General features: G+C 41.4%; 2 protein-coding genes across 3 annotated transcripts; both read left to right on the forward strand.

The window, feature by feature from the left end:
- The first annotated feature begins 528 nt into the window (after positions 1 to 528).
- fxr2 (FMR1 autosomal homolog 2) lies at positions 529 to 19,020 on the forward strand. Its single transcript, XM_075450616.1, has 17 exons — positions 529 to 765; positions 3,877 to 3,929; positions 4,690 to 4,783; positions 6,269 to 6,340; positions 7,577 to 7,725; positions 7,834 to 7,927; positions 8,143 to 8,259; positions 9,110 to 9,280; positions 9,363 to 9,441; positions 9,581 to 9,738; positions 10,088 to 10,174; positions 14,815 to 15,034; positions 15,127 to 15,306; positions 15,725 to 15,919; positions 16,083 to 16,190; positions 16,285 to 16,373; positions 16,460 to 19,020. The coding sequence occupies exons 1-17, from the start codon at positions 715 to 717 to the stop codon at positions 16,568 to 16,570; spliced, it is 2,028 nt and encodes a 675-aa protein (XP_075306731.1). The 5' UTR covers positions 529 to 714; the 3' UTR covers positions 16,571 to 19,020.
- Positions 19,021 to 21,379: 2,359 nt separating this feature from the next.
- Positions 21,380 to 24,027, forward strand: LOC142369406 (RNA-binding protein 4.1-like). 2 transcript variants are annotated; one of them, XM_075451774.1, is made up of 4 exons: positions 21,380 to 21,460; positions 21,889 to 22,317; positions 22,413 to 23,041; positions 23,361 to 24,027. In XM_075451774.1, the coding sequence occupies exons 2-3, from the start codon at positions 21,909 to 21,911 to the stop codon at positions 23,018 to 23,020; spliced, it is 1,017 nt and encodes a 338-aa protein (XP_075307889.1). In that variant the 5' UTR covers positions 21,380 to 21,460; positions 21,889 to 21,908; the 3' UTR covers positions 23,021 to 23,041; positions 23,361 to 24,027. The 2 variants fall into 2 exon arrangements, with proteins under 2 accessions (XP_075307889.1, XP_075307888.1); XM_075451773.1 differs by having other exon boundaries at positions 21,445 to 21,460; positions 21,854 to 22,317.
- Positions 24,028 to 27,600: the final 3,573 nt, after the last annotated feature.

The raw sequence follows: 27,600 nt of genomic DNA on the forward strand, positions 1-27,600 counted from the left end.
TATCGGGCGGGTCTTTGTGTGCAGGGGTGGGGTGTTCCAGGTCATTCAGTCCCTCACTGATTCACTCTATCGGCGTGTGTTTGAGGGGACGGGTGGCTGGTGTAAGGAGTCACCGGGCGGTAGTGTATTTCGAATGCTTTTCGGGAAAGACTCGCTGAAAATTACACCACGGAGTAAAGAAACGACCCCCGGTGACGACTTCTGTGAAATTATTCAACGCAGCGACTGCGCCACACGTACAATCAACAAACGCAGCCAGGCTATCAAATACTAGCCTGCTAGCATCCCTGAAAACTGACGGGGATCAAGGTGTTGATAGCTAGCCTCCCAGCTAATTATCCATCAGCTAGCATCCTCCTGTTGTAGCATCTTTAGCTTGGTTCTCCTCCGCGCGGACGTCGAGACCCCACCAACCGCTCGTGGCGGATCCTTTCAGGTCGTTAGTTCTAAATCCCACACCCAGACAAAACAGACGGCGGTTTCTCCCCAACTGGCTGCCAGAGACAGCCTCTGCGTTGCATTAGTTGACACCATCACACCCATCTCCCCAACCCCTTCACCTCTGTCCCTCTCCCACCATCCGAAACACTGGAAATCCACAAGCGACCAGATAGCGGCGAAGGGCCGGCGAAGCTGGGGGTGGTAACCTTACCGGACCCACAGGGAGTCATCACGGCTACAGACAATCTTAGCCGTGGGGATCTTCCGACCAGTATGGACGGACTGGCCGTGGAAGTTCGCGGCTCGAATGGGGCCTTCTACAAGGTAACCTGGTTATGCAGTCGTAGTTTTTAGTTGTTTCAATTCAAAGTTTTGCTTCATTAAGAATATTAGTTTCATTCTCCAGTGCACAGACCCAGCTAAGCATTACTTGGCTAAAGTTGGCTCTCGGTTAGTCATGATGAGCAGAGATGGTTCCAATAAGAATGGCCGTTGCAGGGTGGGCAGCTAGCAGGAGTTAGCGGCAAAGCTAGGTACACTTGTCATCACCATGTATGGCCTATATTTGTCCGTTAAAATATTATGTTGATCTAAACGCAGGTGATGATGTTAGGAGAAGATTCCGATATCATTTAAATGGTACATATCGTGTCTGATAACACATGGCTTTGTCGTGAAATGTGGGATGCGAGCATTTTAGACAAGAGCCGACTGCTAGCCAGACAGCTGTTGTGCAGCTTTTGTGAAGTGATGCTTCATCAAGGCTCACAAATCTCAGAATTATCTTATGAACGAACTAAACTTTTAGCTTAATGAATGTAACCTCATCATTCTGTTTCTTGCCCTGACAAAGAAGAACTCCTGTACATCATCAGTTTCTGTTTCATTTCTGTCGAATCCTTAGAGGCAACTATACTTTCACATCTTTTTTTGTTTTGTTTTTTTGCTCCTGTGCCACTGAGATATATCCTTAAAATTGAAACTCAGTGACTTCTTATTGAATTTTAAACTTAATTCTGGTTTTAGAGAGAGTATGTCATGTGGAAGGACTGTTTTTAAGTAGTTAGTCAGACAAACTTGGGTCTCTGAACATTGCTGGTTTTGATATGAGGATTTTGAATCACATGTTTTTGTATCTTTGATATAGCACATTTATTTGTCAATGTGCTCTTTCTTGTTCGTCTTCAACCTTTCAGTTGGCCAGCCAACCACACCACAGTTTAGTGATGATCCTATATTTACTCTCATGCTGCCTCACCTGTTGTTCTGTTTTACTGGATGACAGTTTGACTCTGGCGTGAATGAACATTTTCCATTAAACTCTATTACGCTTGTTATCTTGTAGCTCTCATTTTGTACGTGACATGGACACAACTGTGTTTGTGACTTCTAAATGCCATTTTCCAGGTTATAGTTTATAATCTGTGGGACGAAAGCTGTTCTTCTGATTCACACTCGGTTTAAACGAATTTCACTCTGAAATATCCTCAGCTATACTGACTCAATCTTTTTCAAACTTTCTACTTGGATTTGAATGAGGACATTATTCATGGAAATGTTGGAGAAATACCATAGCCTAATCAAAAATTGGAAATGATCCTGATGGTAGTTACCTCTTTAGATTCTATCTTATGAAGCTTCTTCATTGGCATCTTATGTAGAAAAGATTCTCTATCAGATTTCTTTATCAGATAGTAAAGATTTAAAGGTGGCTGCTGACTTGATGAAGTGTTGTCATCAAGAAGGTTCTCTTACCACTTTGCCCCCATCTTTCCAACATTTATGTAATGCTGCATGGAGAGCTTTCCTGCCCTTCAACATAGAAGATTAGATTGTTTAAAAGGATGATGTTGATTTTGGGTCTGAAAAGAGAAGCAATTCCTGAAGAACTTGAAGTGTGTATTCCATTGGTAAGCGGGAAACAGCTCCTGTGTTTAATTGTTTATAAGTTGGATGAGAAAATTACCAAACATTTCACTTGATTTATTGGCTCAGTAAACATTTTCCAGTTTGAAGTCCTCTTCAATATACCATTATCTAAATGTCATTAACAAGTGTTATGTCTGAAATAAAATGGAAGTTTTGAAGTACTGTGTAAAACGCTTAAATTGTTAAAATGGCACATTGGTGTGTCTTCTGCTGTCACTCAAAACCCAACGGTTCTCTGTAGTTGCATTAGACATTTAGTTGGATTTGCAGCAAAAAAGGTGGCAGTGAAGGGTCCCTGTAAAATGAAAAGTCATGTGCATATCCACCATCCCACTCAGTTTGTCAAACTTGGAATAAAATCCACTGCTTCAGGTCCGTCTTGTCAAGTGACTTTTGCCGAAGCTTTCAAACACTTTTCTAAACATAAATGTAACGATATCCAGTGACGTAACATTATGTAGTGTGTGTATGCGACTTGTTATTGACAAGTTGATACCCCACAGGGCTGTGTACTTTATGTCAGATGCACCCCTTAAAGGTCTTGTCCTCTTTCTGAAATCAAGATGTTGATGGCCAGAATGGTGGCTGATAAATTTCCTCCATCTTTTGAATACAGCATGGGAGTGAAAGCAATGCTTGAACTGGAAGAACATGCAACTGTGTGTATGAGCACTACGATGTAAATGGCAGACAGTAACCTGCTACTGTTTGTATGGCTGTTTGGACCGCAAGGTTGTTGTTGTTGTTAGTGTGGATGGTTCACAGGGTGTAAAATCCAGCAGTGTACATGATCATTACCCCTGATCCAGAACTAACCCCAGCCAGCTTTCCCAGCATCTAGCCAGCAAGTGATTCTAACCCCCAAGCACGTCTGAAGTTGAAGATACTATCCGACCTCTCTGTCCCGTATATGGTAGTGTCACTCTAAGCGACATGCCATGCCCACCAGTTTCCCCCTGTCCAGTTTCTGCTCAGCAAAGGGGGTGTTGGTTATGTTTTATGGCATGATGTGACTGATTTGTGAATGGTCATGTTAGTCAAGTAACATACTCAAGTAGTCTCTTTCCTAATATGTGGGCTGTCAGTCCATATAAGCTAGGTGGAATGCGAGTTTGCCTTTCTTGTATATGTAGCCTCATGAATATTCCTTTCCTAAAATGATTGTCTTCCAATTTACACACAAAAGGAAGGGTTCCTGCATTTTAATACTGTTTGTGTGTAAGGGAGATTTCCAGGTTGTGTGCACTATCAGAAGAAGTCACTCAGTGTTTCTTGTCACTTTATACGGCACAGAATTCACAGCCAGTGAAATTGTGTCAGCGACATGATGCCTTGGCTTTCCAAAAAGACCTAGATGCTCTTCTTCGGCAACAGTCACAGTATTGGTGTGGTGCAGTTTAAAAACCAGCTGTCAGTGTTGTTTATACCCACAGCTCCACCCTTTGTCTATGTCTTTCTGTTCTGCCTTCATGGGAGTAAAATTCATCATCTTTGCTCTTCTTTCAGGGCTTTATCAAAGATGTCCATGAAGACTCACTCACAATTGTATTTGAAAACAAGTAAGTTTGCTCCTTCTGTTCACTTGTATGTCTGCGTTATAGTAAATGGTCTTAGCACAGGGAGACCAAGCTTGTAACATAGTAAGAGAAATATGATGACTGGTCCAGTACTGTGTCTTAGGTATTTAAATTTTCCTCTTCAGCACCTGTGCTCGGGATGCAGCTGTCCATATACGTCTCTTACAGTTTTTAAACCTCCTGCTCTACCCCCTTCTGTCCCTGCCATACATGTGGCATGATTTCCTTTACTCATAGGCCAACCTACTGTCCCTTTCTGCCACCCCCACCCATCTCTTTGGTCCCAGCTCAGAGTGTAGAGCACGGGCCTCCTAAAAATAGTGATCCAAGGTATGCAAAGTGGGAGGGGGGGGGCAGGCAGCATGGTGGCCTGTGTCACTTTTTGGTTGGTTCTCTCCCCCTCCTTCTCCTTTTACTTTCTCTGAGCACATAAAGGTGTTGAACAAGCTGGTTGTCTTTTTACATCTAAAATATCTCTTGGAAGTGAGAGATTTTGAGATATTGATAGTAGATGAACATGGATTAAAGCTATATAAAAGTCCAATGTAATTTTACCCTTGAAACTGACAAACTTATCGACTGAAAAGGGGGAACATACATGCTCATTAAACCTATTGAACCATTTCGATTTATCACTCTGAAATCTGAAATCATTATTACTATTCTATCTTTATTTCAATATTAATATTTTTTTAGCGATAAGGCTGTAAGTAATTCTCATTTGTGTCTTTTCTTGTCCTAGCTGGCAGCCAGAAAGACAACTGCCCTTCAGCGACGTGCGGTTGCCTCCTCCAACCGACTACAACAAGGATATTGGTGAAGGCGAAGAGGTGGAGGTAAGGCCTGCCACTTTGTATCCACACGAGTGGACATCCCAGCAAGTTCACCCCAGTGCAATGCTCAGAGAAACTGTAAAAACCAAAATAGCTACATTTCAGACTCAGGTCTCAGTTGGCACATTAAATGTTAAAATTCATGACAGTCCAATTAGAAAAAGGTTGAACAAGTATGGCTTGTTTGGAAGGTTTGCAGGAAAAAACCTTCTTCTCTCTAAAAAGAACATGGCAGCACAGCTTAGGTTTGCACAGCTGCATCTGATCAAACCACAAGACTTCTGGAACAATGTCCTTTGCACACATGAGACCAAAGTGGAGATATTTGGTCATAATGCACAGCAGCATGTTTGCGCTTATATGCTGCGTTTGCGTTTTTTTCCAAACGCCTCATATCAATTGACAAGCACAGTGGTGAGGGCTGATGATTTTGGGCTTGTTCTGCAGCCACAGGACCTGGACACCTTGCTGTCATTGAGTCCACCAAGAACTCCTCTGTATACCAAAGTATTCTAGAGTCAAATGTGAGGCCATCTGTCAGGCAGCTAAACCTTGACTGAAACTGGGTCATCAACAGGACAATGATCCCAAACACAGCAGCAAATCTACAACATCTGCGTCTGAAAAAGAAAAGAGTCAAGTTGTTGCATCGATCCAGTCAAAGTCCAGACCTCAACCTGATTGAAATACTGTGGTGGGGCCTTAAGAGCGCTGTACATGAACCAATGCAGCAAACCTCAATGCAATTAAGCGATTTTATAAAGAAGAGTGGACCAAAATGACTCTATAATGATGTAAATGATGATGTCATACAGAAATCTTTGCTTCTAGTTATTGCGACTGAAGGTGGTCCTAAAAATGATTGAAGCATGGGGTGGACTTAGTTTTATACACTCGGCTTCTGCATTTTGGCTTAGTTTTTATCGAATGACGACACAGTGTAATATTTGGTGTTCATCGAAGGTTTTGTTTACCTAAGTTTAAAAAGAAAGAAAGAAAGAAAGAAAATACTTTATTCATCCCCCAATGGGGGAAATTAAAAAAATTAAGAAAGGAACAGTAAGGAACTCGTTCATGCTCGAACTATTTTCTTAGCGGTGGCGGAGTAATATCAACGAACATCCAGTACAAAATGTCAAATAAAACACGACAGAAGCAACTTTTCGCAACGAAATTTGACATGGATTACCAGTGCACACCACTAACCACTCCGGTGAGTTGATGATTTTGAAAACGGACGTTTATGGTGCTTTTACGGACCTTTTTGGACATGCATATGACTTGCCATTCTGAAGCAGGTTGAGAAGAATCAAAATTAGGCAAATACCGGAGACAGCAGTAAACATCAAAAGCGGTGAGGGGGGTTCTAAAACATTGCAGACGACTCATAAAAGAGGCTTAATGTTGAAAATACCGCAGTTCCCCTTTAAGGGAAGTATAGTTTTATGACTGTGTTTCAGCTTTCATTCACTGTACCTCTCCTTGCAGGTTTACTCCAGGGCCAACGAACAGGAGCCATGTGGGTGGTGGTTGGCGCGGGTCAGGATGATGAAGGGAGAGGTAAGTGGTTGCTAAGAGCAAATCTTTTAAACAAGATTAGATGGTAAACCCAAAAATAAGAAATAAAACACACTTTTCCTATTAATGACTGATGAATGAGTCAAGTAAAAGTTTTCATACACCCTTTCAACTTGTGCATGTCAGCATTATTTCAAGCACCATAGTAACAGAATGCTAAATTTCAAAGAGCTTGGGAGAACTTCTTCTTTTTTTTTTTTTAAGTAAATTTAAATATTACTTATGTTATCGGGTCATGAAATATCATTTCTAAGAATTGAATTGGTTGCTCCACAGAGCTCAAATTTCGTGAAGCTGGAGCTTAAAAGGACAAACTTTGCTGAGAAGTCAGTTAGGTGATAAGATCCTGCAGGGCCTATTTACTCAGATTCTGAGTATTAAATGATCACAGGCGCAAAGCAATCATCTTTGACTTTGTACCCACAATTCAATTGTGTTGCCAGTAATCGCTTATTGAGCTCAGAGTACAGCAGTATGTACAGCAGTGTGTTGAGTAGTATTTGAGGTTCTGCTTGATAATGAGCTGAAATAGGCAATATGTGCTGGCTGAGTCTGGCATTATATTTTTGCACAATGTTTGATATACACACTGTGCTTCGTCTTTACACTGCTTTGTGTCAAAATGCTCTATCCAGTCTCTCCGGCAGATTTTTTTTTGTTTTGTTTTAAAAAAACATTTTCACACTGTTTGAGCCAATACCAAGTGTCAGTCTGCAGGTTGAGTGGTGGCTCAGTGGGATATGAAAAGGACAGATTTGTGGTGTTTCTGTACCAGTGAAGCTGCTGCTGGTGTAGTGATGTTATGTGTCTGTCTGATAAGAGCCTACAGGAATCTGTAGCATTGACTGATGGTTTTAATTTAGTCTTTTGATCACAGAGGGGGGTTAAAAGAAGAACCATGTGAGAGTGCAGCAGTGAAATGAACACTGCGCTCATCTCACCGCTGCACTCTCACATGGTTCTTCTTTTAAATTGTCCGCAGTTTTTTCCATCTTTGCCTGCATCTTAGTCTGGCGGACTTCTTTAGTTCCATCGTAGTTTTTTCTTAAACAAGAATTGAGAATTTTTTTTTAATCTAATCTAAGATGTATCATCAAACCTTTATTCAACAGCTTATTCAGATCTTTTATATGGGTTGTCTGTAACAGTCCAGCTCTGTAAATATCTTATAATTCTGTCCATGTTGTTTAATATCTGTAACTGTTGTGCTGTTTTCAGTTTTATGTAATCGAATATGCGGCATGTGACGCTACATACAATGAGATTGTCACATCAGAGCGCATCAGACCTGTCAACCCCAACTGCCCTTCCACTCGAAACTCTTTCTACAAGGTCCCCATCCCCATCCCAGAAGACCTGAGGGAAATGTGAGTTCAAGTTTAATGTTAAGACTTTTATTGAGACTGTACATGAAGGTGTCATCAAATGGGGATTATTATAATGGTCCTAATGAAGAATGTTTTCTTATCGGGCAGCTGTGCAAATGACAACATTCACAAAGACTTCAGGAAAGCTATCGGAGCAAACTGCATCTTCTACAGTGCCCAAACACATGAACTAATTGTGCTGGTTAGTACTCTGACTTCACACTCTTCAACTTCAAACAAGTTCATAAACTTTTTGCTCATTCTTGGCTCCAAAACTTGCCCATATTCACAAGCTTTACCCCTAACCCTTTTATCACACTAAAAATATAATAATAGTTTTTTTTATCAATAATTTTCCGCTGCCATCTTCATCTGTTTTTTTCTTTTTCTTTTTTGTTGTTGTTGTTCTTTTAACAGTCTACAAATGACACAACAGTAAAGCGTGCGACTCTCCTGAGTGACATGCATTTCCGCAGCATCCGTACCAAGCTTATACTAATGTCACGCAACGAGGAAGCCACCAAACATTTGGAGGTAAACGCACCCATTTGACACACCATGTTAAGATCACACTTTAATATCAGCTTTCAGTAAGCACTAGATAGCTTTCAGTAAGCACTAGATGGTCTGTAAGTAAGTTAGTCTGACTGAAATTATAAAATGTCAAGCTTCTCCAAACACCCATATCATGCCATGATGGGTCAGATTACTCTGCTTGTATATGTTCAACTAGATTGAAAAGGACAAATGCTCTGCATATTCTCCAAAGTTCCCTCTGTTTAACATCTTTTTGTGAAGACATATAAAGCTTAAGTGCATATTAATATAACCAAATTCCCAATAAAGCCGCCCTCATTGTCATATTTGTTACTTAAGTGAGACAAGTAAACTGGTCCAGAATCGTGACCGACAACCAGCCCATTAAGGCATCGCCTCAGCTTGTGGTCACTTTTCCAGACTGTCACTCTGCTTTATGAAAATCCGGATTTTATAACCACATCTTCATCTGATAAAATCACCATTAAATTAACTTAAAGATGACGTCTGCACGGCGAATTCAGTTGTGCTTACATGTACGATGACCTCACATAGAGAAAGTTAAAAGCAGAATGTCTTGGAATGTTTTTACAAATGGTTCTCAGCATTGAATAAGCTGCGATTCTGCTCCCATGCATACATACTGGGCAATGGATGTTGGTCTAATTAAGTGGCCAAGCTTAAGCTCGACTCAACTATGCATGTAACCAGTTGATTGTTTCCTTTATGTTGACTGCTTTAGACAAAATGAGGACCCCTGTTTTACATCATGCAATCAGGTGTTTCCCAGTGCTGTACAGTTGTAGGGAACATGCTAGCATAGCATATTTGTGTTTTCCCTTTCTAGACGAGTAAACAGTTAGCTTCAGCATACCAAGAAGAGGTCAGAGTCAGAGAGGATCTCATGGGCCTCGCCATCGGCTCTCATGGTGCCAACATCCAGCAAGCAAGAAAGGTGCCTGGTGTTACAGCCATCGAGCTGGAGGAGGAAAGCTGCACATTCAGGATCTATGGAGAGGTAAGCCTCTCAATGAGCCTGTGTGCCGTTGGACTTTTCTTGTTTGAATTTTCTTTATGGTAATGTTTGTTCCATTTTGCAGACCCCAGAGGCAGTGAAACAGGCTAGAGAATATCTTGAGTTTAAAGAAGACTACTTTCAGGTACCCAGGAACCTTGTAGGTGAGTGAGCAGCCTAACATTCCTGATAAGTCTCATTTTGTTGCTGTCAACATCTCACTTCATCACCACTGAAAATCTCTTATTAGTAATTGCATATTCTTTTACTCTCGTCTATTTTTCCACTTTTACCCTTGCACAGGCAAAGTCATCGGCAAAAACGGCAAAGTCATTCAGGAAATTGTGGATAAGTCGGGCGTTGTCCGCGTCAGGATCGAAGGAGACAATGATAAAAAGCTTCCCCGGGAGGAGGTAGGCAGGCAGGGGGCTGGCAGAGATGACACTGCCAGCAGCAAAGAGGTGAATTGACCGTTCGGCTGGCCTCCCACCCACCCTTTCTGCTCTCCAATTGCAAAGCTAATTAATGACAGAGAGAGTAAATGTCTGCTTAGACAATATTCTATTCTGCTGCTGTGTTTCTTGTTTTGTCACTCGCACTTGAGCTTTCATTAATTTCGACACACACAGAAGCATAAAAAATGTCAGTTTTATTTGGTGTGTGGGTGCTTAGTTGTTGTTTTTTGATGGGTTGCTATGTTTCTGTTGAATGTTTTTGTCTTTTTCTATTCTTTTCAGGCATACACTCATTACAAAAATGTGCTGTGAATTGCACTTAACTCCTTATTCTCTCTTCTTTTTTCTGAATCAGGGCATGGTTCCCTTTGTGTTTGTGGGAACCAAAGAAAACATCAGCAATGCTCAGGCTCTATTGGAGTATCATGTGTCCTATCTTCAGGTTGGTTGATCTCCCGTTTTAACCAATAGATGGCAGCACTATTGTCTTTTTTTTTTTTTTTTTTTTTTTTAAGGTAAATGTATACCCATAGCATGTCTATATTGCAGCTGTGAGTGTCTGCACTTGCAAAGATGAAAAACAGATTTCTTAGAAACACAGCTCCCGTCTAGATGGGCGCATGTGCGGGGTCTCGTATTAGTCACCTGTTTTCTGCCCGCCCGGTAACACGAGGGAAGCTGCTGAGAGCGCCTCATTTTGCCCTTACCTCATGTGCTTTTATAAATAACCCCTCTCTGTGGGTTGGGGTGAAGGGTACACCGGAGTGTAGATTACCAGCTATCTGGACCCTCTGCTTTCAAAAATAACATCAAGCCCCCTGCCTCGCTTCCTTCACACCTCCCTTGAGGGTCAGCTGTCATTGGTGTAGTCAGCTGTCACACCGAAGTGGGACCCCCTCCTCCAACAACGTGCAGTCAGGGTCCTGCTGCAATGAATTACCATTGCTCGCTTTCCTTATCCATAAATATGACAAATTTGATTAATTGTGATCCACTCAATAATACAAAAGTATTTAAAGTTACAAACTGATACCTTTTAACTTTGATCTCTCTTAAAGTTTGTTTGACAGCTATAATGGGGTTGTAGGATATCCTCAGCAAAATGGTGAACCAAATGGGTATTCTCATCTAAACCATTTTGTGGTCTGTGAATCAAAGAGACCAGAAAACATTAGACTGAGGCTACTTTAGCTACTAAGCACACAAACAAACACTCATACACATACATAAACCAAGTGTAGTATTTGTTTTGCCTTTGTCCAAACAAATTTGGCCAGGGACGAGACTCTTACCAGATACATAAGCAAAGGTGTGATACTATGTTACCATCTTCCAACAGTCGGGCAACTCTGACTGACCCTTCTTAAATTCAGCAGTGTCTTGGGGAAAAAAAATAATTTTAAAAGATGGGAGGAGTGAAGCACTGATTGTGCTGATAGATGCAGCTGCTATAGCAGCTGAAAGGAACTGTTTGGTCAAGTTGGAGATGGTAACCAGCTCAGATGCCATCCACTCACTATTTAGGAACAAATTGCATCTGTATTCAGATCTTTGTTCTTCATCAGCGATTTCCATGTGGGTGTTTATTCTTGTTTTCAGCCATCACCTTTTGACTCAGTTCACATGCTGCTGCCTGTTATTGTATTAGGTTATAAGCATGATCCATTTCTTAATTGTTAACTTTTCCAATAACAGGATCTACAACCACTTTTCATCTTCTTTGTCACCTTTGGAATTGTCTGTGTTTTTTCCGGTTATAATAAGGCCGCTCAGCTGTGTAGAATGACTAGCTGTGCAAATAGACAAAAATAGTTCAATCTCAGGTAATAACAGAAACATTCATTTGGTCATACATTACTTACTAATAGTAAAAGAAGCAAAGTTTTTAACAATATTATAAATTTTTTACTCATAAGTCATTGTTATTGTTGCTCAGTATAACTTTAATCACTTGAGTAACTCAGTCAAATACTCTCAGAAGGGTTAAAAGTGGTGAGTGTTTTCCACAGAAGTGGGTGTTTTATCGAAAGGGTCACTAAATTTTACACCACACTGCCACTTAGTGGTAGAGTAGTAGGCTGAAAAATGAGTGCAGAACCAGTTCAGCCCTGGAGTAGTTCTAAGCTTTGTTACTACGGCTTGGGCTGAGCACAATATGGAAGAATTTTTTTTGACTGATAAATCTGTCTATACCAACTATAATTAAGATCCCAATCAGCTCAATCACAAGTCATTGAAAAAGTCTTGAGTAAAATGTGTCTTAATGTTACTTTTAATCATGTCTATAGTTGTTACAGTGGTCAATGGCTTCATTAACTAACCTCTTTTTGTTGCTTCTTATGTTGGACACCAAACGCTTTTTATATCTTGCATTTTGTCCCACTTAAGACAAAAATGTCATGCAAATCTTTGGGCCTCATACAACAACCATTAGTACGAACAGATTTGTTCTTAAATCGTGCGTACGAGTGATTTAAGAGAACTTGCGCATTTTTTTCGTATTTTGATTTTTCTTTCAGGTACGAATGAGACAGACCTGTCATAGAAGTCACGTAAAATAGTCCACTGTTATTCTAATCAAGTTTGCTTGACTAATGGATTGTATATTTAATTAAGATATCAAAAATAAATATATACATTATACCCAATAATTATGCTGACATTATTCTGTTTGACTTAAATTATGCACTAATTGAAGGTTCATTTGACTGTATATAACAAGGTCAATGGGAAGTGTAACCAGCAGCTGACTTGCTACTTTTGGATGTCTTACCGGATCAGGCTCTTGGACGAGAGCGTGTGTTCCGAGGCCGTGTAGATATCCTTACGGAGACCGACAAATGGCTGACTTCACGATTTAGATTGCCAAGGACTGTGCTGCTGCAAATATGCAGCTTGCTAGAGCCATTCCAGAGATAAACACACCGATTAAGCCCAATTTCACCTCACGTCCAGGTCTTCACCACCCTTGGACTTGTTGGTCCTCTCATCAGTTTATCACCCACAGTACATCAAATTCCCATACACCGCTGTTGAACAAGTACAAATTAAGAGGGACTTTCATGCCATGGCTGCACTGACAAGAAAATTAACAGCAATCGTAATTGCGTCCCATTTCTTCGCTTTAGCAGGTCCCGTAATCCCACTGCTGACACTGCTAAAAATGACAGATTTTCCTTTTTGGATCTTTGAAAGCAGAATTTCAATCTCTTTTCTTTTTTTTTTCTTTTTTTTTTTTTTGTTAAGTATTTTTTGGGGCTTTTTTATGCCTTTAATGATAGGACAGTGTGAGAGAGACAGGAAGCAGGGGGCAGAGAGATGGGAAGACACGCAGCAAAGGGCCGCTCGGTGCGGGAGTCGAACCGGGGCCCGCTGCATCGAGGACTAAAGGGCAGATTACAGTTCTGCGTCTATCGTCTTGACGTGTTGCTATGCTCTGGTCGCGAACCACTTTTCATGTTATAGTTCTGCAACCTCGACCTAGAATTTCTAGTGACGCATAGCAGTTTCCCGCCAAAATGCTAGTGGGAGCCCATTCGAGAACTCGCGAGTCGCGAGAACTTCGGTGGGGGGAGTGTATACAGACAACCGGAAAGGCACACCGAGGACCAATCACAGCCGCTTTTGTCTGCGCACTTCTGTTGGTGGTCTGCGTGCGTCTGTCGCGTAGTCAGGATTTTTTTGAGGTGCACGAGAACGCGCGCAGAGCCTCTGCGTGGGGGAGTGGTCAAGATTTTGACGCTCGCAGAGGCTATGCGTCCGAGCGTTAGAGGCTTTGCGTCTGAAGCATAAATTAGGCTTAAGCCTCTGTACATGGGGCGGCTGCTTAACCCACTACGCCACCGACCGCCCCAGAATTTCAATCTCAGAGCCCGTAAAGTTGTTCTGTTTTGTGCCTTGATGCCATTTTCACGACTCGACACTCAACACTTCCTGGCACAGGAGATGGGAAACTTAGGCTGTGTTCGAAACCGCATACTACATACTTGCATACGGCATACTCATCGATCAGACGATATGCAGAGCGTTTACCCACAATGCATTTCGCTCCTGCCCGAGCCGAGACGATGAGAAATCAGCCGGCCTGAAGCTGATTTCACTTAAGCTCTAAACTTTGTAAACTTTAGGAACATTTGAAACATTTTCAGGTGAGAAAGTAGTCCCCAATGTGTTTAAAATCTGACAAAATACCGGCTATTTACAATTTTGTTCCGACGAATTCGGCGCTACTAAAGCTAGCCGTGGCGAGCAACGTACTTCCGGTTATTTTCACAAAATAAAATACCCGTTGCCTTTTATCATAGGGAAAGCCATTACGATACAATTGGTGCTTTTGTTTTGAAAACGGGAAGTGAACCTACCCTCGTTGTAGCTAGCTTGAAACTGCCGTTTTGACAGAAAATGACGATCGGCAACGTCACGTTACGTTGCATCTTGGGTAGTTTGAGTATGAGTAGTAACCTCATGATGCACACCCAACATTTCGCCGAATCTAGTATGCATCCGGGAACTTAAAAAAAGTTAAAGTTAGTATGAGTAGTAGGAGAAGTATGCGGTTTCGAACACAGCCGTAGTCCTATATTATATCATTTTGGGCGTGGAATATGCAAATTTACTATCCTCGTGCACGTGCACTTAAATACGCACAGGTGGGATTCATCATGTGTACGCAGGTTGTTTGCGCACTTTTTCAAAGTTAAGAGAGTTTGTTGACTCAGACGTGGCGTGTTCGGATGAGACCTTCATACGAAGAAAAGTGAGAGAAATTTAGAATAAGAATACGAAAATGTTCTTGCATGAGACCCAATGTTATTTGTACTTACCTAAAGTTGGAGACGACAATTATCCTTCATTGTAACGGCAAGGCATAGGTTAAAAGTAAATCGCTTAAAAGTAATGTCTTTGTGGTATTTATCATGCATTTTTACTTCTTAAAGATTTGTTCATCTACAGTACACTGTTATGTTTTTTTCAAACAAACATTTAATAACAGGTAATAAATGCAAAGGAGAGAAAGAAAGATTTTTCTCAAAGGGGCTTAAAAAGTTCACACCATTTACAACTGGTTGTCTTAATTTAAAGGAGGTGGAGCAGCTGCGTCTCGAGCGTCTCCAGATTGATGAGCAGCTCCGTCAGATTGGGGTCGGTTACCGTGCTCCACCCAGCCGAACTGGGGGCCCTGGTGTTGACCGGGAGAAAGGCTACATGACGGATGAGAGCGGCAACTCACTCCACACTTCTCGTACATATGGGGGCCGTGGGAGAGGACGCAGGGCCTCCAACAGCCAGTACTCTGGATACGGTGAGAATCAAGGAAATTCCGATATTCATTTTTCTATTTTTTTATTATCAAAAGTTATATACTTTGGTTTACATTATCTTTAATTGGCGCAGGCACAAACTCTGAACTGTCCAATGCTTCTGAGTCAGAGGATGTTACTGAGAAAGACCAGAGGCCCCGTGGGATAGGCGTTGACGAGAGAGGCTCCCGAAGGGGTGGCAGGGGCCGAGGCTCCAACTCAGTACGAGGCCGTGGAGGGACTGGATCCAAGCCCTCCAACTCCATCAGCTCAGGTAGACCATGATCTACCCCTTTAGGCTTTTATAAGCAGTCATACCACCACTGTAGAGTGCGCTGCCTATTAGCAACTGCTCCAGTGCTCGGGAGGAGTGCGTACATAAACTTTGTTGTGGCTTTAGTCAGTTGTTTTGAAATTGTTCAGAGCCCAACAGTTCTGTCTATGAAGTTGAGAAAATAAGACTCTGGAAACAGTCATGATCACTGAGCTCTTTCAGCCTGATATTGTAAAGATGAGAGACACAGCTTGGAGCATAGTAGTTTGCAAGTTCATTTTTGTATTTCAAGATAACAATTGTGTTTTTTTTAGTACAAGGATAGACGTAGTTTTAAAAGGCTGTGTATCTTTTCCAACTGCTGTAAATAAATGATGGCAGAGTAGGTTATGTTAAGATTTCTTTGCAACATCTGCAGTGCTGAGGGACCCAGACAGTAACCCGTACTCTCTGCTGGAGGGGGAGGGAGAGCTGGCTGATACAGACATCAGTGAAGGCATGGGAGGAGACCGCCGCAGACGATCTCGGCGTCGCCGCAACGACCAAGAGCCCAGCGTGATGGATGCCGCTGCAGAGTCGGACAGCCAGGCTGGCCCCAGTGAGAACGGCCTGGGTGAGCCTCGGTTTTCTGATCTCACCTTTGTTGTCTGATACTTCCATCAATGTCCGTAAGAAATGTTACTATCTGAGACTTCAGACGACAAATATGGAAGTAAAAATTCAGAGTTGTGACTTAATTAGGGACAATGATCCATATCATCTCATTTGTCTGTTAGATGAAGAGGCCAGACCTCAGCGCCGGAACCGAAGCCGCCGCCGTCGTAATCGTGGAAACCGCCAAGAGGGAGGTTCAGCTAGCCGTGACAGACAGCCAGGGGAAAATGGTATGTCCAGTATTATAGCTGTTTTAGTGTTTAAATTTTTCCTCTCTGAAATCCTCTGTGGATTAATCTAGCTAATGGATTTGAATGTTTCCAGTTACTGTTGCTGACTACATATCCCGTCCTGAGTCCCAGAGCAGACAGAACATGCCCCAGAAGGAAAACCATGCTGCACCTGAGCCCAAGGTACAGGCAGAATTGCACAAATTCACCTCAGTGTTACTTGTCTTGACTAGATATTGGTTTATGATTACTACCTTTTGTATCCACAGGAAAACGGCACCAGTGCCAAGAAGGGTGAGCGAACGCCCACCAAGCGTTCCCCCAGCAAAGACATGACATCGGCCGGCGAGACCCTGACTCTGGTCAATGGGGTCTCATAAAGAGACGGCCCCTGCCCCTCGCGAACCCAAGTCTAGAGCAAGACTCCATGGCAAACTCTGTCCCTGCTTGCATTAACTTAAACCTTAAACAGATGAGTGAAAAGTACCTGACAAAATACCTGAATTCATACTATGAGAGTGAAAAAGTACAAAAAAACGACAAACGCATCTTCTTAAAAACACGTTAACGGTGTATGCTATCCTATCTATCAGTACTTAGTGCTTATTTAAAAACACAACTAGCTTGCCAAAAAAGAGCTGGTGGATATGACTTGATTTCTAAAAATACTGAAACACGAGAAACAGGACAAGACTTCTTTTTTTTTTTTTTTTTTTTTTTTTTTAAACGGTTGTCTTTATTTGTGTCCTCCTTTACGTTGATGTTTATTTTGTTCATTGTTTATCACTGGTTTGGACTGGGCGGCTGCTCTCTCAACCAAAACAGACGCGTCTCGGTGTTTAAGAGAGATGTCACGGACTGCGAGTTATGTTGTTAAGCGTATGAGCAGACAGTCCAATAGTTTATGTGACGCGGTGTCCACACACTGAACCTGGAACCTGGGAGTGAAGATGGACAGATTGGGATATTGATAGACATTGTGCCTTGAATCTGAAAAAAAAGAAAAATAATTCAAAAAAAAAAAAAAAAAAGCTTGAGTTTTTCCATTAAGTTTATTTTTGTTTCCTGAGAGGAAGTAAAGAGGATATCCTTCCAGGGCCTTTTTTAAAAAAATAAATATTTGGTTTGAAGGAGGGAACAGACCTGTGCGAGAGTGAAAAGAGGATCCAGAAATGGAAGGTGTGGCTGGCCAGCGTGAGGAAAAACGAAGCCTGGTGCCAAACACAAAATTCAAGGCGCTTGTCCTCATTCCATGTAGAATGGACAGCGTTGGGGTCTGTGTGCGCGCATATGTTCGAGCGCACGTACATGTGCACAGTTGAGACATTTGGCAACCACAAAACTAAACTGAGGGTGAGGTTAAAAAGAAAAATTTTTAAAAAGCCCTGGGCTCTTTATCAACTGGCTTGGGGGGTGTTATGTGAAGTGTCACTTCTTCCTCTTCACCTGTTTTAGGTCTTTCGAGGGTCCAGGGCTGCACCTCTGCGGCCTTGTAAACAGGACAGGCTGAGACTAGACAGACGGCAAACTTGAACTGTAGATTTAGACTTAAAAAAAATAACTGTACCGTGCCTCTTTCTCTGTGTCAGAGGGGGCAACGGTGCTAGCTTTCAGCCACACTAGTGTCTTGATAAACCACTGCAGCACGCAGCTCCGGAACACACACGAGGGCAACCACCTTTTCTGTGATGGGTGCTGCTAGTGGGGGAGGGCCTGGAGACTGCAAACTGTGGGATTGGGACAGCTTCAAATTGAAATGAGAGCCACATGACACACAGGCCCACATTTACAGGTACACACGTAAGGCGCAAGTCGACGTGGTCTCCCGCGTGGCGCAAAGTAGAGGACCGAAAAAGAAAACCTTAAACCAGTGAGGTGTCTGTCCTGTACCTGGCAGATTGGGTTGGCATATGGAGTAAGAGACGGACTGGAGACCTCAGTGGCTCTCTGCTCATGTTGTTACTGTTGTCTTGGTTACCGCTCTCAATTTTTTTTGTTGCAATTTCCACACCTTAGAAAATATTAAATAAAACATTGAAGTGAAATCAACCTCTTCTGTGGAGACGAACTTTGATTTCTCTGTCTTGTGAGTTTGCAGTCTATTTTTCTAACTTGCATGGCATTTAGTTACTGAGTGGTAGGTGATGCCTGTCCTGTGCATGAGGAAAGGGTGTTATTAATCTGACTTACAAAGCCATTGTTTCATTCACTAGAATTGCTGCTAATGTACACACTGAATGTCCAACTAACGTAGAAGCTCTGCCTTTGGTGGAGGACAACTTTATTTGTGACTGAATCAACATTTTCCTTCTGCTCATCTGCCCTGAATGTCCCACTTTCAGTGGACACGAGTCAGGAAGGGACCCATTACTTCGTCTCAAAAAGTATTAAAACCCAAGGGCAACATTGTGCATGACAAGCAAGCGTCCACATGGCCAAAGGTTTGAGAGACAGATGAATGGGAGTAAGGTTGAATCGAGATGACCCAGATGCTGCTGTTGTACATTTCTGCTCACCTGTATGTTGTGTTTTAGAGAATGAACGAGTATTTTGAGTATTTGTACCTTGGTTCAGTTGCATGTGTGTGAGTGGAGAATGAGGCTGTGTCTGGTATGCCTGTGTTTGCCTTTATACCTCATCGTGTGAGTACTGTATTCCCTCATGTATCCGTATCCCTCGCGTCGTTTTTGAAAGACTGATGGCTGCGCTCTGTGTGTGTGTGTGTGTGTATGAATGCTGGTTGTACAGGCAACTCCTCACTCAAATTTTTGTCTCTGGTTTTCTCACTCATGTTCTGATGGCAATAAAGGACTTTTCATTGTTTGGTATACATTTTTGCAAAAGTTTGTTTTTTGTATTACGCACTTAAACTCTGCCAGGAGACTATCCAAATTTTACTGTGAAACTTGTGCATAATGTAAGTGAGCTTTAACTATTTTTTCTGTTATATTACACCAATATCTGCAATTCAGAGTGACCTCCTATATTTTTAGCCTTTTAGTAATGTCACTGCTGTAAGGATGGTTTAGTTTCCCTGTTGTTACGTCACTGTTAAAACAGGACGGTACCTTTTATTTGCTGATTTTATTCTGCTTTTGATTGCTGTTAAAGATTTAATACAGTAGTAACTCAGCAGACTTATCATGTAAATCATGGCCTCTTCATTAAATAATCGTCATGAGCCTAGGTTAATATGCATAAAAAGGTAGCTCCAAGATCTTCAGGTTTTGTTTACGTAATGTCATTTTCATTGAAACTAAATACAAGTTTGCTGCTACCCAGAGATTAATTCAACTGGTTACTTTACAGGCAGAGGTCTGTGTGAAAGTTACCGAAATAGATCAATGACAGCAAAAGAGGAGTTCTGTCCAACTGAAAACATGGAGTTGGTTTGGAAAAACAAACCGCCACAGTATAAGAAAACATATGACATCTTGGCTACCGTTGGTTGGAATAAAGTTCAGTTTACCGCTGAGGGCAGACTTGTGCTTTATGAGTGATTCAAATTACTCAGGACTGCAATGTCAGAGATGTGAACCAGAGTGGTGGCGTCATTGTGCTGTGGAAATGGATATCTTCTTACCCTCTTTGAAAGAAGAGGGTGTATAGCGGTATTCAAGGGACGATGGACTCTAGAAGTAGCATGTTTTGGTTTCTCAAAGTCTTATGCAGAGTCTGGGATTTGAACAATTGACTGTTTGAAATGAGACAAAGTCAGACAGACACTTGACAAAGCAAAATTTAAGAGCCAGTATTCAAGTAAGATTCTCAGGATTCATGGAGATGTAACCATGGTGGAAATCAGCAAGAACAATTACCTGTACCTAAGTATTCATTTTGAAGTACTTGCACTATTTTTAAGTTTCCGATGCTACCTCATGCTCCCACTTAACCCCATTTCATTAGGAAGTATTTAATCTTCAGTACATATATCTGAAAGCTCTTATTACTAGATACTTATTAGATGAAGATTCAACATTATGCATAACATACTAAACAGTAAAACTAAATTAAATTCACGGTAAGGCTTGTTATCCACAGACTAATACAGCACATCCCAGCCAAGGTCTGATATTTGATGACGATTTAGCATCAAAATAAGTACAATAAATATATTCTCTCATAGTCTGTTCACAATCTGTTTTTGCCTCATAGTCTGTTCACAATCTGCTAGACAGGGATAAGTACAACAATTTGCATGTTGGGTGGCTCACCATTAGTCCTTACTGGTAATGTGCTTCTTACCAATCATGTGCCGTGCTGCCTCCACCACTCTCAGGGACTGCTCTCATAAAATTATTTTATACTGTAATATACCAGTTACACTATTGATATGAAAGTAAGTTAAGTGGACTTGTAAAAAGTCTTTCACAAGCTGTAAAGTTGAAGGTATGATGGAGTTGAACTTTCATGAGTTGTTCATGCACAAGATATGCAGCCTCTCACTCTGTTTGAATGACATCTTTGATGCCAGGGCAGGTGCTGAAAATGATACACTGCTCTCAACAGGTTTCCCCTGGTTAACCAAAGGCATAACTAATTAATTTTGGATTGGAGTGAATGTTCATAGAAAGTGATTAATACTGTAATGGTAGTGCTTTTTTTCCAACAAAAATGAGAACACAAAATTATTGCACCCATCCATTAAGTCACTGCTTTCTTGGATAACAGCTGTGGAATCTGGCAAACAGCAGTCATATTAAATGTTGTATCAGGTATCTTACCACCGTGATCTTTTATTTGTTATATAAAGTAAATGGTAAGTTTTCACTTTTTTCCCCATGTTTATTCCAGCCGCAATCAACAGACACAGCCAGTGTGTGACAAATAATTGATAGAAGAAGCAAACATAAAATAATTTAACAATAAACATAGCTTTCAGGGATTTTTTTTTACTGAAAACAGAAAAGAATAAGTTTAGGTTTAATTTTACAAATGCAGTATAAGAACATAATGACACAAATAAAAAAAAATAACACGGCTATTATGACTTTAAAAAGCGTACCATTTGTAATATCTGTAGATTTACCCTGTTGATATGTCCATAGACATAGTCAATTCAGAAATTCTATTTTGATTTCTTAACAGTAACCGAAAACCTCTTACACAACCAACTCGGGAAGACCAACCTTTTCCCAGTAAAAGCTAGTTCATACCGTCACCCAATCACAGTCCAGACATTTTGATGGACACGTTTACCTTCCAATCACACGTCTACATGCGTGCATAATTCTCAAGTTTGGCGTTTCTGTTGATCTTGTTGATACACTGTGAGTGTTGTGCTTTTTCTTAATTTTATGTCTCTGCTTTATACGGGTCTACAATCGTAACGACTCACTTTGCCAATATTTGATGGACGCGAATGAGTTTAATTTATCAGCTAATGTAGTTGTTGTTGCTGTTGTAGTTCGTAACTATTGTTAGCTTTCTGCTAGCAACCCGGCTAGCACCTCTGTGATTAGGAAGTACTAACACGGAAACTTATTCGTATTCATCATCCCTATGGTCTGCTATATTTTAGTTGAAATGGGTTTCCGACGAACTCTTATGGCGTTAGTCCAAAAATCGTTTGGCTTCGGTGCCCTCAGTCACATGCTGTTTCCTGTAAATGGTGTTGTTTATTCACCACACGCCCACTGACCGCGTCTATTACTACTTTTTAGGTAGTCTTGTCACCCATTGCGTTTCCCCTTTGTAGATAGATGCACTGCTGTAACAATGGTGAAGATTTTCATCGGGAATCTCTCTCAGAACACTGAGAAAGAGGAAATTGAAGGTCTCTTCACAAAGTACGGGGCAGTGACAGAATGTGCCAAGTATAAAAATTATGCATTTGTGCATATGGAGGATCGCAAGTCTGCCACTAAAGCCATCCGTGAGTTACATCTTCACAAACTGAATGGCCGTCCTATCAATGTGGAGCCCAGCAAAGGGAAGAACCAGGGTCCAGTGAAGCTTCACATAGCTAATGTTGAAAAGGGGTTTGATAAAGAGCTGCGTGACCTGTTTGAAGAGTACGGCACAGTCACAGAATGTTCGATTGTTAAGAACTTTGCCTTTGTGCACATGCCCAATTATGATGAGGCCATGGATGCTCTGCAGGGCCTGGATAACACAGATTTTCAAGGTAAGTGAGTTTGACAATGTAGTCTATGTTTGAAGCTTGGGGAGTTTCTGTTCTAGGTCTTGAGATTTTAGGGAAAATGTTTTTCTTTCTCTCAGGAAAGCGCATTCACGTTCAGGTATCAAACAGCAGGCCGAGGGGGCTTCCTGAGGAGGAGGAATATCTACAGCTACTAGGCAGAGGAGTCTATTATCCTCCTCGCTATCCAGGGGAGAGGCCTGAGCCGCCCTACAGAGGTCGCTCCTCTGTTTACCCCCCTCCTCCTCTCCCTCCACTCGTTCCCCCCAGACGACCACCTTATCCCGACCGTGGTTATGGCAAGAGAGATGCCTACCATCTTGTTGATTACTATGAGAAATACAGAGCCCGTCCATACGGCGCTGCAGGCTATGATGACAGGCGTGCCATTCCTCCTCCTCCGCCTCCTCCGTCGGCACTTGTCAAAGAGCGACTAGGAATGGGACCGCTTGACCCATATGAGCGGCATCCACTCCCAGCTCCTTCGTCTTATGCGGTCAGGGACCGGAGCCCTATCAGAAGACTTCCCCCTCCGCCTACTCCATCAGCAGGTAACGGGTACTCCTACGAGCGGTCTCGGCTCTCACCGATGTCCAGGACTCCGCTGTACGCGGCTCCCCGTCCCAGGGATTCTTTTTCAGAGAGAATTCCCCCCCCACCTCCACCACCTCGCTATGCAGGCTATTAGACTGCAATAGTGTGGCACAAGGTGAGGGCTGCAAGGGAATGTTTCAAAACTCCATAAGTCTCTTTAATCACAAGTCTCTTTAATGTGGTGGATTAAAAAAATCTATTGATGTTTGTGTCAAAATTGAGTAAAAGCTGAATCCACAAGTTGATAGTCATGCTTTCATACCATCAACCAGAGCTCTTAATTTGTGCAGATTTACTTCAATCATTAAAACAGTATACAACTAGTACACGTTGCTGTTATAATGCTCAAATATTGCTGATTTAATTTCAAACAGTCTTGCGCGAATCCTGAGTTAAACACACTCCTTGACATTTGTGGTGTGCTCTCTTTCCAGGTTTAGAATATGACAAGATCGTCGTTGTCTGCTGATGCACGTGGTGCTATACACCCCCTACGTCTATGGCGGATTGCGTTGCGTTCACCTGTGACTTACTCGAAGATATTGCAGACAGCCCCGTTCTTAAAACAAAAATGCGATTCCATGTCCACAGTTCTTCTGAGCCTTTCATGCCTTTTCTGGTCCTCTTTTTGTTTTACTGTTGAGATTCTTAAGATGTTTTGCTGGACAGGTGTAGACTACTTCAGTGGGAAGCAGTAGCCGGAAACTACCCGCTTTGTTGTTAAATCTTTTTCAGAAAGTCTTCTGGGAAACTAATATATTTTCATAACAAGGGAATGCATAAAATCACAGTGTGTGGTCTTTGTAAACAAAACTGCTTTCAAGGTAGGCTTGTTGATTTAAAAAAAAAAAAAAAAAAAAGAGAGAGAAAAAAAAGCTAATTTCTTAAGGTAAAAAATACCTTTAGAAGTGCTACTTGGTGTGGGAGGTTGTATAGCAGTTTCAGATTTGCGACATGTTGGCATGGCATCAAGAGTACCAGTGTGATTTTTGTTCTTTTGACACTTGAATAGACTCTATTAGCCCTGCCCTGTACGCTTTTATTTACTTTCCAAGTTGCTTTTTATTTGAAGTCTTTTTAATAAACACATGAAACCAACAACAGCATTTTAACTGTGAAATTATTCTTCATTGCGTTGGGCTTTTGTACAGTAACTGGGCAGACAGCCTCGATTGACCAAAATATATTAACTACAGTCGTGCTATCCATGCGCTTTCGGTTTGTAGTTTTTAGCTTGACACGTGGTAGATGATGCTTCATTCAACAGCATCAAAATGTGTTTAATTTCTGATGAAAAACACCCATTCTGGATTCCAAATCTTTTTATTTCTTTTTTTTTTACCTGAGCAGCCTTGTTTACAATGTGTCAGAAAATTCCACAGTTGCTGCAGATTTGTCATTTGCACATCTATGATGCAAATCTCCCAGTCCACAGCATCCCAAAGGTGCTCTATTGGATTGAGATCTGGTCCCTGTGTAGGCCATTGGAGTACAGTGAACTCATTGTCATATTCAAGAAACCATTTTGAGATGATATGAGCTTTGTGACATTGTGCATCATCCTGCTGGAAATAGCCATCAGAAGATGGGTACACAGTGGTCATAAAGGGATGGACATGGTCAGCAACAATACTCAGGTAGACTGCGGCATTTAAACGATGCTCAATTGGTACTAAGGGGCCCAAAGTGTGCTAAGCAAATATCCCCCACACCATTACACCACCACCAGCAGCCTGAACCATTGATACAAGGCAGGATGGATTCATGCTTTCATGTTGTTTACGCCAAATTCTGACCTTACCATCTGAATGTCGCAGCCGAAATCGAGACTCCTCAGACCAGGCAACGTTTTTCCAATCTTCTATTGTCCAATTTTGGTGAGCCTGTGCGAATTGTAGTCTAAGCTTTCTGTTCTTAGCTCACAGTAGTGGCACCTGCTGTGGTCTTCTGCTGCTTTAGCCCATCTTCTTCAAGGTTCCATGTGTTGTGCGTTCAGAGATGGTATTCTGGACTCCTTGGTTGTAACAAGTGGTTATTTGAGTTACTGTTGCCTTCCTATCATCTCAAACCAGTCTGCCCATTCTCCTCTGACCTTTCACATCAACAAGGCATTTTCGTCCACACAACTGCCGCTGGATATTTTCTCTTTTTTGGACCATTCTCTGTAAACCCTAGAGATGGCTGTGCGTGAAAATCCCAGTAGATCAGCAGTTTCTGAAATACTTAGACCAACCAGTCTGGCACCGACAACCATGCCACGTTCATAGTCACTTAAATCCCCTTTCTTCCACCATTCTGATGCTCGGTTTGAACTTCAGCAAGTTGTCTTGACCACCTCTACATGCCTAAATGCATTGAGTTGCGGCCATGCGATTGGGTAATTAGCTTTTTGTGTTAATATGCAATTGAACAGGTGTACCTGTTCAGGAAGGATTTGCATCCCAGTTTACAGCTAGGAAAAACTGACTAAAGCTGAACAAACCTGTCACGCTCAGACTACAGAACTGGATTTAAAAAAAAAAAAGCGATAATAGTCAAATACAACGGAAAGAAATTCTTGACCGTTTTGACTTTGCTTCGGTTCATGTCTTATTTCAAGAATCCTCAAATCCATCTTCCAAGATTTTTGGTGGCATAACCTGCCATACATCTTTAAAATCAGACTAAATGAACTCTACAACAAAAATGTATTTTATAATGATCATCATGTTGTGCCAGCGTTGATCAGGTGAAAGCCAGATGTTTCCTACTATTCTCATGTGTTGGCGCAGAGCATCTGTAACTGAAACCTGCAGCCCCCTCATTCTCATTATATTATCGTTGTCTAAGCTTATATGTTGGTCATAAAACTGACATGCTTGTGTTGTGCAGTGATTGAATCTGGCTCATCTTGAGTCTGTTGGCGACCGAATAGCTGTTTCTTGCCTCAGTCCTCAGCTTTAATTGCCAACATTGTATTTAGTCATTTAAAGTGATTTTCTTTGGAACAGAAGAATTATTTCTTGGACTTTGCGATGACTAGTGATTCTGAGGACTTTGGACCGTTACGCTCAATTTGCACTCTTCATTTTGATCAAAATCCCAATTCACATCTGTCACCTCTTCATGTCAATATTTAGACTTTGTGAATTTGCACCACAAATTGCTTGCAATCTTGGTGTTCTCAGTATTTTTGCCCTTCGTAGGTTGTTAGACTATATACAGGAGATGTCAACTCATGGTAAGTCATCCTCAGAAGATGTCCAAAATCCTAAAGAAACAAGGTATCCTATATACTGTTTAAACCGTACCTCTTAACAGATAGTAATACCACAGTTTAAAAAAATCCTGGTATTGGATTCATGCTGCTGTTTACTTGGCATTGAGGACATTTTGTTTTTTAGTCTACAAGCTAATACAGTTTTGTAGTGCTCTTTAATGTTGCATTATTAGACAACAGGAAACCTAAGTTTTGGCTGTCTTTTTGTTTTATTTTTCTATAACAAGTTGATTTTCTTAGTGAATTTGTCAATGTAACTTTGGCAGAAGGCAATAAATGGAATTGTTGGCTGATGTCATTAACGGCCACTTGTGGATATCATTGACTCTGCATCTTTTTCCACAGGCTTGTTTCTCCAGTGATGGTCTCGAGGGGATTGGAAATTGGAGTTCAAATTGGAGTTTGAGCTGGAGAAATGTGAACAGGCTGTCCTGTAGTTAAAGGTAAAACAGCATTCGATCATGTGGTCCATTTTATATACATTTAGTCTGTGAGGCCCTTAAAGGACTTTTTGAACTATGACTGATGAATCTTTATTTTTACAGGAAGCGTAGTCCTCCTGTGGGAGTTTGGTCCATTGGTTGATTAGCTGAAAAAGAATGCCATGGAAACCCTGCTTGTTTCCATCTTTATTCTTTGCAGCTGACAACACTATGAGAGTTTTGGTATAGTTTTTGTGCCTTTGTTGAAGAACAAAAAAAACCAAAAGGAACAAAGAAGTACATAACAAGTGAATGCTTTATTTAAACAACATTTGATTTGATGTGTTATCTGTTTAGCCTTTATTGTTTTTTTCTAAATGAGCATTAAATTTGTGTGAAACTTTTTTAAATCTTTTTTTTTTTTTAAACCCTAATACTTTTAAAACAGTCTGTCACTTTTTTATGTTTAGTAAATAAACTATTTGTTTTCTAAAACTTAAAATGTCCTGTCATTTTACTTGTCTCAAAGATTATCGTTGCTCTTTTGTGAACTTTTGGAAGCTGTGGGATACTTTCTCTTCAGTGGTGGGGTGCAACACCACTGTCATAAAAACAAATGTTGGTGTGAGCCCTGCAAATGTACAGCCATACACATGAATGTTGCTGTCATGTTAAAAAGGCCACAAAGACGCCATCAAATGCCCACAAATTTGTCCAGCGACGATAAAGAAAGATGGAGTGTTGTGGGGCTGAACATCATGAACTATGGTATCTATGTCCCTGGATGCTCAAGTAATGTACATAACAGAAGTCAGTATACTTTAAAATGAGTCAGAAGCACATGGTTTTAAGGTTCAAAAACTTGTTTAGTGTTGCTTTATTAACCTGCAGTGTGTTGGAACCAGTTCTGACATGGATTCATTGAGAGATGGATTCCATCCTGTACAAGTAGTGTAGATGGATAGATGTTACAAGTTTTGCTTTGGGAAACAT

The sequence above is a fragment of the Odontesthes bonariensis genome, chromosome 19 (assembly GCF_027942865.1).
Source record: "Odontesthes bonariensis isolate fOdoBon6 chromosome 19, fOdoBon6.hap1, whole genome shotgun sequence".
NCBI lineage: Eukaryota > Metazoa > Chordata > Actinopteri > Atheriniformes > Atherinopsidae > Odontesthes > Odontesthes bonariensis.